This window comes from Bombus affinis, chromosome 18 (assembly GCF_024516045.1).
Source record: "Bombus affinis isolate iyBomAffi1 chromosome 18, iyBomAffi1.2, whole genome shotgun sequence".
NCBI classification, from domain to species: Eukaryota; Metazoa; Arthropoda; class Insecta; order Hymenoptera; family Apidae; genus Bombus; species Bombus affinis.
In genome coordinates, this window is record NC_066361.1 from 512,472 (window position 1) to 529,583 (window position 17,112).

The 17,112-nt window shown below is 38.3% G+C and overlaps 1 protein-coding gene, 1 long non-coding RNA gene and 1 pseudogene across 2 annotated transcripts; 1 reads left to right on the forward strand and 2 right to left on the reverse strand.

Annotated features, from left to right (window-relative positions):
* Window positions 1-2,190: 2,190 nt before the first annotated feature.
* LOC126926580 (uncharacterized) lies at window positions 2,191-3,207 on the forward strand. The gene has a single exon (XM_050742947.1). The coding sequence runs from the start codon at window positions 2,191-2,193 to the stop codon at window positions 3,205-3,207; it is 1,017 nt and encodes a 338-aa protein (XP_050598904.1).
* Window positions 3,208-3,735: 528 nt separating this feature from the next.
* On the reverse strand, window positions 3,736-6,091 carry LOC126926715 (uncharacterized). The gene is made up of 3 exons (XR_007714806.1): window positions 5,807-6,091; window positions 5,018-5,087; window positions 3,736-4,632 (listed from the first exon to the last, which is right to left on the reverse strand). It is a non-coding gene; the product is annotated as an uncharacterized LOC126926715 (long non-coding RNA).
* A 10,631-nt stretch (window positions 6,092-16,722) lies between these two features.
* On the reverse strand, window positions 16,723-16,821 carry LOC126926755 (5S ribosomal RNA; annotated as a pseudogene).
* Between the last annotated feature and the right edge of the window lie 291 nt (window positions 16,822-17,112).

Genomic DNA, 17,112 nt, shown 5'->3' on the forward strand with positions numbered 1-17,112 from the left:
ACGAAGAACACTTCCGAGATCACGTCCGACGCACCAGCGAAGGACGATACATCGTCGCCCTCCCCTTTAACAACCAGCTGTCATCCCTTGGATCATCCAAGGCACTAGCGATAAAACGACTCGCATCACTCCACCGCCGATTTCAACGCGATAACTTTCACGAAATCGGGTACAGTAATGTGATCCAAGAATACGTAGACTTGGGTCACATGACGAAGATCGACCCTGATCACCCCGCTAACCACGAGTATCATCTGCCACATCACGGCGTGATCAAGGAATCAAGCGACACCACTAAGCTCCGGGTTGTGTTCGATGGATCAGCGTCAAGAAACACTGGAATATCACTAAACGATACTTTGCTCACCGGACCAAAGTTGCAGGAGGATCTATTCGAAATTCTACTTAGATTCCGGTCTCACTAATATGTTCTAACTGGCGATATTGAAAAAATGTATCGCCAGATATTGATACGCCCAGAAGATAGGAAATATCAGCAAATTCTGTGGCACAATTCCAACGGTGAAATCGACGCCTTAATCAACACCGAATCAACTTAATAAAGCGACGGTTGGATTATCAGCCGCTCCACACTTGGCCCTACGGTGTCTCAAACAATTGGCAGATGACGCCCTCACCGGAGCCGATACGAAGGAAGAGGTACTGTCGATCAGAAAGGAGCTCACCGACCTTCTGCAATCAGGCGGCTTCAATATTAGAGGATGGGCTTCCAACGATTCGGACATACTGAGGGGGCTATCCGAACAAGACAAATGCCGGAAGTTACAATTAGGTGAGTCTCAGACCCTAAAAACCCTCGGGGTTTTTTGGGATTCCCAGGTTGACGCAAGCCTTTATTCGGTCGATACCCTAGCTGATCTCCCACGGGTTACAAAGCGATCAATAAGTTCGGTGATCGCCAGAATTTATGATCCATTAGGATTGCTAGCGCCAGTAATCATTCGAGCAAAAATTATTTTGCAACATGTATGGTCATTAAAAACCAACTGGGATGAATCATTTCCCGCGGATCTGCATACGGAATGGAGCCGGTACTACACCCAGTTAGCGTTGATAAACAACGTCCGGTTTCCACGAAAAACTGTAATACCAGCAGCGACTAGGATGAAACTCCACGGCTTTTGCGGTGCCAGCGAGAAGGCTTACGGAGCCTGCATTTGTGTCCGTACCGTTAATTCCGACAGCACCATCCAAACCCGTTTGCTCACCGCAAAGAATCAATCAGGGATCACTCCATTCAAAACGCTGACCATTCCACGACTCGAACTAAGCGGGGCACGCCGTCTGGCTTCCTTGATTTCATCAGTCCAGAAGGCCTTAACGATCAAGATCTCTCAAATCGTATATTGGACTGATTCCACCATAGTGATCCAGTGGAACAAGTCCTCGCCGCATATGTTGAAAACATTTGTGGCGAACCGAGTGGCAGAGGTACAAACCAATACCAACATCTCCGACTGGCGCCATGGGTCTACAGCCGATAATCCAGTGGATCTCATCTCACGAGGTCAGACGCCCAAGGAGTTCCTGCATCCGTCAATTTGGAAAAATGGACCAGAGTGGCTCCAGCAAACCGAAGAACATTGGCCGATATGGAACCCACTTCCGTTGGTCGAAGTCCCTGAGCAAAAGGGATCAACCTGCCTGGTTGCGAACCCCATCGATCATACAATATTGGAAAAATATTTGTCATGGTCAAAACTAATCAGAGTCGTCGCTCGTTGTCTTCGATAAAGACACAAGCTAAAGCGGGTGGCATCCCTAACCGTAGATGAACTCACTTCGGCAGAAAATAAATTGTTACGACTCTTACAAAGCATTCATTTTTCGAAGGAGATTCGCACACTCCAGAAAAATCCGAACACGGCCGTGGGAGGGAAACTCCAACGTCTAAATCCTCTCCTCGACAATGAAGGGATATTACGAATCGGAGGACGCCTCAATAACTCCCCGATACTGTTGCATCAAAAATATCCAATCATTTTGCCGAAATCATCGGTAACTGAGCTCATCATTGACCAGGTGCATCGACGTAACCATCATTCAGGGACCCAGGTCACATTATATGCGGTTAGACAACGCTACAGGCCTGTCGACGGCCGAAGCCAAGTATGACGCACCATCAAGAGGTGCGTCCGTTGTTGCCGAGCCAATCCAGTAGAATACCTGATGGGAGATCTGCCAGAATCACGTATCACCGAGTCGCGGCCCTTCACGAACATCGGGGTCGACTATTGCGGCCCGTTCTATGTCAAGGAGAGAAGGGATCACAATCGCCGAAGGGTAAAGGTGTACGTCGCCATATTCATATGCCTGGCTACCAAAGCCGTTCATATCGAATTAGTGAGCGATCTGACAACCGACGCATTCCTTGCCGCTCTCCGCCGGTTTATCTCTCGAAGAGGACATTGTGCGATAATCCTTTCGGACAACGGCACTAACTACGTCGGAGCCAACAGGGAGTTAAAGGAATTTCACCTCCTATTACAATTCGACGACCACCAAGAAAAAGTGCAAACCTTCCTCACCGACCGGCAGATACAATGGTCATTCCACCCTCCGAATTCACTACATTTTGGCAGTTTATGGGAAGCCGCGATGAAATCGTTTAAACGGCATCTTATTTGCGCCGTTGGCACGGAACTCTTGACCTTCGAGCATCTCAATACTCTGGTTATTGAGATCGAAGCGATGTTGAATTCCCGTTCACTTACTCCCATCTCTACAGATCCTAATGATCTCCCGGTCCTCACTCCCGGACATTTTTTGATAGACGACACATTTACAAACATTCGGGAACGAGATCTCAGGACAACCCAACCAAGCCGGTTATCTAGTTGGCAACGTATCCATCAGCTTAAGCAGGAATTTTGGAGTCGATGGTACCGAGAGTACCTCAACGAATTAACCAGCCGTAGCAAATGGTACAAGGGCAAACATGACATTCGTGAAGGCACCATCGTAATTCTCCGAGAAGATAACGTTCCATCTATGCATTGGCCCTTGGGCCGCGTCATTAAGGTCCACCCAGGAGCCGACGGAATTATACGGACAGCCACGGTGAAGACAGCGACGAGTATCCTGGATCGCGGCGTCAAACGGTTGATTCCACTGCCCTGCCAACCCGAACCGGAGGAACCCGGAAAACCACGAACAGAGGAGAACGCGGACGAAAGTTCCCCCTGATACCACCCATGGACTTTTGATCGGGGTCCTCTCAGCGGGGGGAGGATGTTACGTCGCGTGAAAAGGTCCGCGCGACGTACCTTAATGTCTGACCTTTAAGACCCAAGCGTCGTTAGAGAACCCTCAATAAAGCTAAGGCCCACCATAAACCGATTCTCATTAGCTTGCAGAAACCTTGAACCCTGCAAGTATTTTCGATTTATAGCTGGTACTTAAAAAAGTCCTTAGGTTTATTGAACGTTCTTAAAAATTACGGAGTAAGCTGGTAGTTATGACGGGAAAAACTGTTAATTGTATGCTAGGGAAAACCAGGCATTTGTATAATGGAAATGTCAGGATTTTCCCACGAGTCTTGCCGGTAGGATGCTTCCATCTCCCAACTTCAACCGTTAACGTCTGAGCCAATTGTAACGGGGATCCGTGTCCTCATGTTCATAACGGAAAGTACGAACAACGAATCAGCTTCCTTCGTTCAAAAACCACTCACATCCCGAGACTTCCTCCGTAAGTCCCAAAGAGTCAGTACGAGTCAGTCTATTCCAGTGAATCAGTCAGTCAATTCAAGTCACTCAAGTCACACAGTCGAAGTCAAGCGGTCGAAGTCTATTCATTCGGTCATTCGGTTAATTCTGTTGATTCGATTCACTCAAAGTCGGATCTGATCAATCGATACGTCTACTACGACACGAGAGGCTTCATCTATCAGATTGGCAGTCAGAATCTGAGCAAGATCAAGGCAATCCCCATACTCAGCGACGTTACTAGTTTGTGTGATTATATGAAGTTGTTGGAGAAAATATATAAGTTATACCACTGTTAATCACGGAGTTATATTATTTCAACCACCCCTATTGTCTTAACGGAAATCAGGAGATCGATCTACCCACGGCGTCGATTATTATAATCGTAGCGGGAATTTACGACTCCCGTTGACGTGTTTCCTCGCGATTGCGTCTCCCCGCGATTGGTCGAATTTACATTGCCTTTTGCAAATATTTATATCGAATACTATTATACATATTTGTAAGTACCACGAATATATTCTCAAATTTATATGTTTAAACTAATTATTAAAAAACTAATTATTATAATCACGATGTGCAAGAAGACCTATCCTGAATTAATAAATAAAGATATGAAATGTTACTACTCACGGGTATAAAAAATACCCGCGGTCAATATGCTCGCAAAAAATTCTACATAATACGACCAGTCAGTCACTCGTGCCGATTCGGACCTTTCATCCTACGACATGATCGAGTGACAAAAAGGAGAGACAAAAGTGCATGAGACTCACCATTAGAAGCGGAGAAACGGAAAACTTTGCCATCGATACTACACTATCACAGTAAATATCATTAGAAAGACTAACATCAGGCAGGAACCGTTGAAAATCCAATGGTGGAAATGGAGGTTGTTAAAAATCTGTTACAAAACAAAACACGATAAGTGATCGCTGATTATTTGGAATGTTGGAGATTATGAAAAATGGAAATTTATTACATTCGTAACTTTAGTAATAATAAAGACTGAAATTCTAATAAACATCTATAAATGTAAAAACTGGAACTCTAATATAAAAGTTTAAAATCTAGAAATCAGAAATCTAATGATTTTTTAAATATATTATTCATTTGTTTTGTAATTTGGTATTAAGACCTTAACACTTTTTCTTATTTTAATAGAAGTATAATCTTAGAAAATCCTAACCTATGAAATTTTCAATCAAATTGTATTTCTTAAACAATATTATTCAAAGCAAAATATACAAAATACACATAATTCAAGTATGATATGTAAAGTTACTTACATTCTTGGCTTTTGAGAGCCACAGTTGGAGCATTCCCAAACAAGACAAAGAAGTCCAAGCTGTGGTATGTCTATAACAAAACATAAAATATCATTAATCGGCGAACAAGAACCCTAATGTCGCGTACAAAATTCTTTTATAAAATTTTATTACTTTCGCGCGTGATTATTTAATTGAATTGAATCAAAACGACTCTGATTTTAAAATATTGAAAAATATTTTTGCGGAGCAAATGCTGACTCTACAAACCGCATTGCACGCGGTCACAATTATTCCCTAAAAATAAAGTTGTTTATGGTTGAGGTGGGATGGAGAGCAGAAAAGAAGCGAAGTATTGTTTCGATGTTCTTCTTCTTTTCTCTATCAAACGTTTATTTAGAGAGTACTGCTTCTTTTCTTTTCACACTGAAGAGATTATTATTGAGAAATTGGAATACGTATGAAAATTATTAGTTTAAAATTATAAGATATTTCTCGGTATCGAACAAATGTTTACGAATACCGTGAATGCATTGCGATCATTTGCAAGAATTATATTGTGAATGTTCGTTACTAAAATATGAAATATACACTCTATTAATACAGTATAGTCGCGTATTATAAATAATTGAAAATATTTGCAAGAATTCAAAAGTTCACAACTAAATATACTTAAAAATATAATACTATAAAAACGCATGCGAAATCTTGCTTAGATAGTAAAAAATATAGTAACGAATAATGCGAAAAATATATTAATGACAGTAATAAAGAACCGACGCCACCAATAGGTTAAAATACGTTACAAACCTGACGCAACGTGATCCATGTTATCGGTACGAAATGAGACGACTAAATGACTCCTTGTACCTTAGTTTCGCCGAGCAACTTCCAAAGTGGCGCGAGAAGGGGGGACACATGAGCCGGTGGCACAAGCACACAGTTAAAGATTACACGCAGTTACAGATTAACGATCTAGACAAAAAATGTATACATCAAAAAAAAAAAAAACATTCATGTTCTACGCAGCGCTTACACGAATCTTTCTCTACATCGATATTTACAGACATCGTACAATAATTCGTAGCCCTACTGACAGCATTCAATGTCACAGACATATTTGTCTAACTTGCAACGCGAGAAAGAAACCCACCTGGTAAACTCGCGGATGGGTTAAACACAGTATACGTCTGTAAATATTATAGTCTTTTCTACGACTTGTACGAGGTAAGCTGCTGCCCATGTATCGTTTGAATTGACGATCACTGTGCGTCTCGTTGCTTAGACTAATCTCCTTTGGTTTGCGTAAGATTTTCTCTCGTGCAGGATTATTTTGACCGATTTTTAATTGTCTACTTTTTAATTGTCTAAAAGGGAAAGACGAAAACGCAATTTTTTAATGCTTGATTTTCGTTTTATTTCGGTTTCAAGAGGCATCCCTTTAATTTCCTAACACCTGTATAATAGGAACCCTATGTGATTCCTATAGTGTGCTCATCGGTTTTACATTATACTGGCACAAGTAACACTTTGCAGATAAGCCTTTTTCATAATAGCTGCTTTTAAACTACACCATCGTGACTTCCCAGCATTTGCTGTAATTGTTCTTTTGGATTGGATATTATAACGGTTGCACCATCCAGCTGCCTATAAATTAAATTGTTTTATGCAATTCTTCTAAATTTAAATGCATATTTAGTACGTCATATTTTACATGATTTATATATGTACTCTACATTTTGAAAAATCGAATACTGGCATACTCAGCTGCTAGGAGTCTCGAAAATTCCGGGACATCGTTAACCGTTCGCACAAAAACATTAGAAATTATAATGAGACTATTTATTAACGCAACTTGCGTAAGCTGCGTTGCATTCTCATAATTTGATCTCAGTAGTTTTAATGAAAAGCTGAATGTAATCATTAATATAAATGAAGTCTTTAGAAGAAAAATAGTACACGTGATAAAACATTTAATTTGAGAAAATTAAGTTTAACAGAAGCAATGCAAACATCAACTTCATCTACTTCAAACATCTACTTCACTATATTCTAACAAAATTCCCATATCTGCCTTCTTATCCCATTTAGAAACTCTTTTTTGTTCTGGTTTTCTTACAAAAACTTTACCTCCATATAGATGTAGATTTTCAACACTTGGTTTTCTCCCGAAGAATATTTCAAAAGGTGTCTTTCTCTCTATAGTATTTGCCAGTATTCGATTTTTCAAGTATATCGCTGTACAAACTATTTCCGGCCAGTACCTTCTAAGTACTTTCGCTTCCGCTAACAAGCAACGCGCCATGTCCATCACTGTTCTATTATACCTTTCCGCTGTCCCGTTTAATTCATGTACGTAGGTTGGGCAATTATTTATTTTGATACCTTTATCTCTAGCAAATTTATAAATTCGATTATTCAAGTACTCTTTTCCTTTATCACATCTCAATATTTTTAACCTCTTGCCCGTTAAATTCGCGCCTTCATTTACATACTGTACGAAACAATCAAAGACCTCATCTTTTGATTTTATACAATAAATTCTGGCTATTTTACTATAATCATCGATAAATGAGATAAAATATTTCTCTTCATTGAATCCGGTAGTCTTAAAGGGACCGCGCACGTCCGTATAAATAATTTCCATTATCTCCCTAGCCTTGGTTCGATTATTTTTGAATGGTAAATTATGCATTTTACTTTCTATACACACCCTACATTTCAAAAATTCCTTCTCAAATTCATTCGGTATACCAGTCACTAGCTGCTCTTTACCCAAAATATTTAAGTATTTAAAATTTACGTGTCCTAGCATCTTATGCCATCTTTTCTTTTCACTCATACCACTACGTTCGGCACGGTTTGCTAAGTGCTCCTTCCCTTTCAATATACTTTTCATTCTATATGTTCCATTCTCTTTGAACGCTGCAGCTGCAAGTTTATTGTCCTCATCTATTACTTTTGCAATATTTCCTTTTCAAATAGCCGTATTCTTATTATCTGTTAATTTACTAAACTGATCAAATTTTCGGACATTTCTTTCGCGTAAAATACTTTACTCATATTTATTTTATTGTGTTTTCCAAATACTTCAAAGTAGCTTATAACATTTTGTAGCTTTTAACATTTTTTAACTATTTTTGTTGCCTTTATCGATCTATTATCGCCTAAATATATATTTACCGGTTCCTTAAGGTCGATAGATTTATCAAAATAATTGACATCGTTTATTATGTGATCTGTACAACCGCTATCTAATAGCCACATTATTTCGTTCTCACCCATCTCATTCGTCTTGCTGCTGTGTGCTGCGTATGTCGCGTAAAATAAAAAGAAATTTAAAAGAAAGAAGAAAACTTTGTTTTTTCCTCGTTTATACACTTATAAGACACTTCTGAGCTCTAGGCGTGATCGTTCGAGACTGAGGCTCTTACAATATTTTTACTTTCGGTGGCATCTGTTTCTTCTTTGTTTGTCATCCCCCATTATCGCCACTACCCTGTAGGCGTACGTGACCGTTTCTACGCTTCTAGAACATTCGGTGGAAGGACCGTTAGGACATAGATGACTCTTTAGGCACTTCGGCGATATACATTGTCGCAAGGCCGCCACATCTTTGTCTCCATCATCGGTCCATCGGGTTCAAAGTATGCCGGTCGTGACAGGTCATCCTCAACGACAAACTCACAATCTATGAATCTGAAGCAACTTGATAACGGACATTCTACGGAAGATCCATTTCTACGGATATCAAGGTAAAGCTTGATTCTTTGGCAATCAAGACTCAGACGAAGTAACAATTTTTGAGAAAAAAAGAGGAGAAAAGAAAAAATGTCTAAAGCGTCAAGTAAAGACGGCGAAATTAGTCTAAAGCAAATACTAGACGCGATACAGAAACAGAGCGAAATTCACGCGAGAACTACCGCCGAAATGCAAGAACAAATCCAAACACTAACTAAACAAGCAAGTGAAGAAATCGAAATGCTAAAAAAAAAAAAAAGAAAAAAACAGTTGCCAAATTGATGGTAGGCATTGGAAGTCAGGAAATAGTTATGTAGTATCGTAAAAAGAAGATCTGACTAGAGAACGACCAAAACAGTGTCGTCTGTCCTTCAGTTGTTAGTTTACATAGGAAAAAAGCCTACGTGACTAAGGTCACCTAGTTCTCGCGGAGCGTTGGCACGGTGAGATTAAGGGAAGGAAAAAAAGAACGCTAGAGGAGAGGGACGATATGGGTTCAAAGAGTGAGTCTAGGGGTCAGAGTTAGTCGAGAAGTCGAAGAGTAGAGTTGTTAGCGTTGTCGAATTGCCAGAGTGGTTGAAGTAAAATAAGATTGTTGCGTTTAGTTCAAGTTAAACAACCACCGTTTTCTGTCTAATTAATATCTGTTTAGTTTATTTATTGTAAATAAATTATAAATAGTGTCAGGAAAATTTATACCTAAATTTCCCCGATACTACACAGTTATGACCAAAGATTCCAAGCCTGTAACGAACACCACAAAAGAAACCGCGAAATCAAGAAATAGAGATCGTGTACCTGTAGCAAGGGCACCCGAAACGATATTTGATCCTGAAAGCGAAAGTGATGACAAATATCAAGATTACAATGAACCACAACATCAGACTATGTTATCAGTAATAGACGCAATTCAATACATTCCAATTTTAACCATGATGTTGGAGTACAAAATTTCATAAAAGAAGTATATGCTATGCGAATGCGTTATTCACAAAAAGATTTGCTATTGTAGTATCGTGGAAAATTTAGGTATAAATGTTTTCTGATGCTAATTATAATTTTTAATTTATTACAATAAATTAGTTATACAGATATTAATGAGACAGAAAACGATAATTGTTTAATATGGAACTAAATGTAACAATCTTATTCTAATTCGACCACTCTCGCAACTGAGCAACGCTAACAACTCGATCTTTCATCTACGCTAGTAACTCCCGCAACTCGACAATCGTCCAACGCTTCTCGACCAATAACTTTTTTTAGATTCAAACCGTCCTGTTAACGCTTCGCAAGAACTAGGTGACTTTAGTCACATAGGCTTTTTTCCCTATGTAAACTAACGACTGAAAGACAGACGACATTGTTTTGATCGGTTTCTAACCAGGCTTTTTCCTCACGATACTACACTATTGAAAGCGATTAAAGTCGATAAAATAGTTGGCAAAGCCGCGCAATGTATTCGGAACATAACCATTGAAAGTTATGCAAATTTACATGACACTTTGAGATCCAACGTAGAAATTCAATATCTAACGAATACGGCGAACAATTACGCGATTTGAAATAAGGACGCGGCGAATCCGTTTAAAGTTTCAATATCCGATTTCATCGCATATTAAACAAACTTACTTATGCAATATAATTAACGAAAATCCACAATCAACTACACGACGAATAATGATTGAGGCCACCATGAGAAAAGTAGGTCGAATTTATTTGAAAGGACTTCGACACGATATAGGACGCATACTGTTAGCAAACGAATCATCTTCATTGAGCGAAACAGAAAAGAAAGGCGCCGATATTGAAAGATACCTGCGAGGGGAACAAAAGAAATGGAGAAGGACATGTACTCGACCACCAGCAACGTATAATCAACGTAGTAACAGACCGACGCAGACAAACGACCGACCACTACCTGCCACAGGTAATAATCCGATCAACAAAAATGTTTTACCATTTTCTAAACCGGAACGTATACTATTTGCTGTTCGACAACAAGTAAAATGTTTCAAATGTAGTAAATTGGGACACGTGGCACCACAATGTCAAAATTTTCAATTTTCAATTTTCTTTTCAAGCCAAAGAAACCTACCATCCCCACGAGTAAACCAGATGGGAACAGACGAGAACGAGGATGAACAGCAACAGGGAGAAATTTTTTTTTAATTATTTATTGAAATTCACAATTTGTCCAATTTGGACATTTGGTAGAATTTGTTAACAGTTATATTAACATGTTGGTGGCTACCCACAGTGGGGTACCATCCTCGCGTTTGCTAGGTTATATCCTTTATGATGGGTGCTTCCTTTTTAGTCTTCTGTCCATGTTTATCGTTTTGAACGTTTCCGCAGCTAGCCGGTTTGTGTGTGTTGCTATTCTTGATTTGTATTTTTCTGCGTATCTGTTAGTTGCTTCCTTGACCATTGGGATTCCCAGATCTACAGGGAGAAATGACAACGCAAGCCCAAGAATATCAAGGGTTAACGCAATAACTGGATAACTACTAACAATACCATTCAGAGGAATTGCAAAAGAACGTATTCATTTAATTGATACCGGAGCAGGGATAAATTTAATCAAAGAAAATAAATCGGACACTAAGATATTCAAATCAGACGAGCCTCAAACTTTTTATATGGGACAAGACAAATATTTCACTGATAGATTTGTTGGAATCATTGCTTTTGGTAAACCTCATAAATTTTACGCAGTACCTAACGATTTTCCTTTGATTGAAGACGGAATTATAGGATTACCATGTCTTGAACAATATCAATATGAAATTTCAAATGATAAAATCAGATTGGACAATAACGTCTTGTATTTTCAGAAACTTAGAGTTGTTCAACCAGGAGAAAGGAGAGTTCAAACTCTCTACCTCGAAGGCAAGCCGACGCGAGCATGCTTCTTCAATTCTAGTGAGATATTCAATATAAATATTCAATTCAAATATAGAACCTGAACTTCGTATACCTATTGAAAATATTTTGATTCATTGTATCAATGTGTTCAATTTAGAGACTGATCTTTTATCTTGTACAAATTTGACACAACACGAGATAACTTTGGAGCAAGACAAAATCATAAATACTAAATCGTATAGACCCCCGGAATGCCATAAAGCTGAAATCGAGAACCAAATGAAAGAAATTCTAAGTAAAAATATTATCGAAGAGTCAGATTCGCTTTACAATTCGCTTGTTTGTGTAGTACCTAAGAAATCAGACGCCTCAGGCAAACAGAAATGAAGAATTGTGATAGATTTCAGAAGACTAGACGAACTAACCGATCAAGACGCATATCCTTTACCAGATATCGAAGACATTCTTAGTCAGTTAAGAAACGCGAAATTCTTCTCAGCTCTAGATCTGTCATTAGGATTCCACCAAATATCTATGAATCCCAACACAAATAAATATCAGGTCTGTAAATATGAAACCGGAATTTGCCTTTAGATGGCCCTAGCTGATAATGTAGTTATCACTAAACTGCGTCATTGATGCCAAAAGTCTTTGTTGACATCTCACAAACATTTTCGACTCAGAACAATACACGTTTCATACAACAGCACAGTTTCTAATAGCGTCGAACATGTCGAATTTTGTACCTGGAAACTACGATTTGCGGACAGCATTGAATTTCTGTTACCATTTGAAGAAAACTGTTGCAGATTCGCATCGAATGGTTGTCGAAGCTTACGGTGAGCATCCTCTTGGTAAATCACAGTGCTATGAGTGGTTTAAAAAATGTAGAAGTGGCAATTTTGACGTGAGGAACGAAGAGCGTGGAACGTGGAACGTGATCTATTATGAGCTGTTAAAACCTGGCGAAACCGTTAATACTGAGCGCTACCGACAACAAATGATCGATTTGGATCAAGCTTTGCGTGAAAAACGACCAGGATATCAAAAAAGGCAACACAAAGTAATTTTGCTTCATGATAATGCACCATCACATACACCAAAACCGGTCAAGGAATCGATCGAAGCGTTCAGTTGAGAAATACTTTCGCACGCGGCTTACTCACCAGACTTGGCTCCGTCCGATTACTATTTATTTGCATCGATGGGACACGCACTTTCTGACCAGCACTTCACTTCTTACGAAAATGTACGAAAATGGCTCGATGACTGGTTTGCCTCAAAGGAGCGACAGTTTTTTTGGCGTGGCATCCACCAATTGCCAGACAGGTGGGAAAAATGTATAGCTAGCGATGGGCAATACTTCGAATATAATATTTTTAATCATTTTTATACAATAAACGTGTATTTTCTATACAAAAATTCCAGTTTCATATTTACATACCTGGTACACTGCATTCTCCACACCATAAGGCTACTTCCATTATAATCGCATGCCATTCGGACTGAAAAACGCACCCGCAACTTTTCAACGAATGATGGACACAGCATTAAGAGAGTTAGTCAATGTTAATTGTTTCGTACATCTAGACGACATTATAATTTTCGAAGATACAATTCAAAAACATGGTCAAAATTTAGCAATAGTTTTGCAAAGACTTAGAGAACTAGGACTCAAGATACAGCCTGGTAATTGCGAATTCCTCAGAGCTTGAATATTTAGGACATTTAGTAACAGCCGAAGGAGTTAAACGAAACCCGAAGAAAATCAAGCCCGTGAAAGATTTTAGGACGTCGAGGAACCCAACCAAGGTCGAATCATTTTTAGGACTGACCGGCTATTATAGAAAATTTATACGTAACTTTTCCAAGATAGCCAAACCATTGACCGACTCAATTAAGAAAGATATTAGCTTTTACTGGACGAACAAACAACAAGACAGTTTTGAATCGTTGAAACAAAAATTATATGAGGCACCGATTTTAAATTACCCAGATTTTACAAAGACCTTCGCGCTAACGACCGACGCAAGTAACGAAGGACGAGAAGCTGTTCTCTCACAAGATGGACACCCATATTGTTTTATTTCAAAAACACTCAACCCACCTGAGAAAAAATTACACGGCAAATGAAAAAGAACTTTTAGCAATCGTATGGGCAATAAAAAGGCTAAGACAATATCTGTTAGGACGTAAATTCATAATTAGGACAAACCATCAGGCTTTGAAATGGCTAAACGATTGTAAAGATCCTTAATCACGTTTAATGAGATGGAGATTAAAATTAGAAGAATACGAATACGAGATTGAATGCATAAAGGTAAAGATAACACGGTAGCCGATAGTTTATCCAGAGCTCACGCAATCACAAAAACAGACATCCATGTTATAGATCGTACAGAGCATTTCAATGAATGCAAGCAAGCGGCAAGAATTCATGGAAGACTTGATTTGAAATCAAACGACAATTCCTTTTATCAATTGACCAAAGACGAGCTAGGTGAATATAATGAAACAATTTGGCTTAGGAAAATCCATTCGATTATTCAATATTATACCAAACTTAGAATAGGTGACAACACGTTTTCAGAATTAGAAAAAATTCAGTTGAAACTCATAATTCTTTATTTCAATGATACATAAAAAATTAATTTTTGCGTGGGAATCAATAAAAGAGTTAACAGAAGCAGAAGTAGATACAATTCTATGTGAAAATCATAATGAAATTATAGGACACTTAGGAGTGCAAAAAACATATCAAAGAATTAAAGAAAAATATAAAATAGCAGATTTAGTGGAAAAGGTAGAAACTTTTATCAAAAATTGCGATGCATGTCAAAAGAAAAAACTAACGCGAATTCGACCCAAGGAAATACCAATTATTTCAGACACACCTTTGCAACCAAACGATAAAATAGCAATGGATATCATTGGACCAATGACGAAAACAAAACGAGGAAATTAATTCATACTTTCGATTCACGACGAACTGACAAAATATTTAATACTAGTACTTTTGAACGCCCAACAGACAGAGTCAATTATTAACGCTCTTTTGGTACACTACAGTTATATTTTCTCAGCACAAAGAACAATTTTGACGGATCAAGGACAAAACTTTGTGAGCGAACTAATGAATAAGTTTGATGAAGCTTTCGAAATCAAACAAAATAAAACCACATCTTTCCACCCTCAAGCCAACGGATCCCTAGAAAGAACGCATGCTGTAGTGGAAGATTTGATACGAACTACTTTACGTGATAACAATAGAGAATGGGATGAAGTTTTGAATTTTATTTGTTTAGGATATAATACTTCGATTCACGAAGCTACAGGCTTCTCGCCATTTGAATTATCTTTCGGAAGGAAAGCTAACTTGCCCTTCGTGATAGCCAAAACTATGGTTTTAACGGTATATTCTACAAATTCGACAAAAATTGAAAACAAATTTTTCCATATTTCCAAAGTTTCGATATTCAAGAATATGCCCTTAAAAGGATTTTTCAAAATTTCAATTATTTTATGAGTTACAGCCATTTCTATAACGTGGTATCTGCTCCGGTCCGACTGGAACAAATGAATAGTAGACGGTAGACGCTGCCCGAGTACCTACGTATGAATACCCTCATAAAATCTTTATTGTATTTTATCCCTTTTTAATGTATTTTTAATTCAATAATTCAATTTGAACGATGTTTGGGTTCTGAAACCCAAAATAACAACGAATCGTTAAATTCGTTAATATGGACTTTTGCTTCGAAGCGTATCCACGCAGGAACGCAGACAATTCCAATTTTCACTTTCCTCGCAGTATGTATTTTTAATGAAGCTTTTATACCCATGTTAAAAATCTTAAGTGTCATGGGAATCACGATTGGCACAGAAGCTCATGCGTTCGCAATCAGGCGAGACGAAGTTCGTATCAAGCGCTCTGAACTCCGAGCTTCAGAGGCATCAAAGGAAGCCAGGACTGCTCGTCTCCATGAAAGAACTTCGGAAAATGAGCATTTTGAAGTAAAGGAAGGTTTCCTGTAGGGAGCAGGAATCGCCGATTAAAAATATGTAAGTATGCTGTACCATTCTATGAGTAAAATTGCCGGAAACTTGTCTCAAAATTTTAAACGCGTAGAGAACGATTATGTTCTTATTCATAATGATCATGAGAAAAATAGGTTGGACATTGAATGGTTAGGGCCATACAGAATTCACCAAATTAAAACTCCGTATTACGGGATTTTGATTGATAGTGTTATTAAGAAAATCCATGGTAATCGTTTGAAAACTTATTTCTCAGAACGAGATCCACCCTAAAGTAATTCTCAGTATTAGCACCATTGTTCCAACCAAAAATCCTGAATTGCCTTTTGAAAAACATGAAACTATACAAAACAAAGTTCCAATGCAGCTGGTAACGCTATTGGATGCTATAAAACAATTGAAAAAAAAGAAAAAAAAGAATCTAGCTTCAAGAATACGGAGATCCAAGTAGTAGATAAAGGAGGTCAAAGATAAAGGTCATTCAAAACACCATTAAAAGACCGACAGTCCGAGTCAACATTTATACCGAGGTGCCAACTTCAAGGGGACGCGTCAGGGGAATCGTCAGTTGGAATCGAGAGTTGTACATAAAGAGTCGAAAGCGGAATTTGTTAATAAATATACTGTTAAACACTACCGAGTATTTCTTTGGTACCCTACACGCACATATAACATTATCGGAAAATATAAAAAAAGCAATATATAAGTAAGCGTGTATGCGAAAATGATACAACGTATGGAGATAATCGTTTAATGCTAAAAAGATATTTTCTTGATGTATACGACCATAGCCTATTAACACTTAGTCAACCGCGCCCGCACAGGCCAACCTATACGCTGTCCACCGTGCATTTTTCTAAGTAAGGACTAATATTCACTAATACTTGAAAAATAGAGAAGTCTACAAATTATTTAAATGGTCAGTTATATTTTGCGGTAATGATTTCGTTTAACGATTTCACATATTGTTTATACAAAACATCAAATTAAAAGTATAAAAAGATATAGTCAACATTAAAAACATTAAATCTGATTGTTCGATTGGCTAAGTGTTGAAAAAAGTAAAAAGAGCTAACGCCACACGGAGTTCCCAAGCGGTCACCTATCTAAGTACTAACCGTGCCCAGCGCTGCTTGACTTTCGTGATCGGACGAGAACGAGTATTTTCAACGCGGTATTTTTTTTTTAACTTTGTTCATTAATTCCAGGATTTTTTACATATTTGTTTTTACATGGTTTTTTTCCAGAATAAACGCTGAATTCTAATTGTAGGGTGGTACAGGCAAAAGTACCGATACGCGACGGTACGACGTAGCCATGCATTATTACTGAAAAGATATAGAATGGATTCGGAAATACAAATAATTCCCATTATTTAGCACACAACTGTTATACATATATCTTATACTCTTAAAACCTCAAAATCCTACTCACACGCACGCTTGTTGTCAACCGACTCTTCCAGATAC

Coding starts and splice junctions, on each gene's coding strand:
- LOC126926580 (XM_050742947.1), top strand. CDS start 2,191: ATGGGAGATCTGCCAGAATCACGTATCACCGAGTCGCGGCCCTTCACG.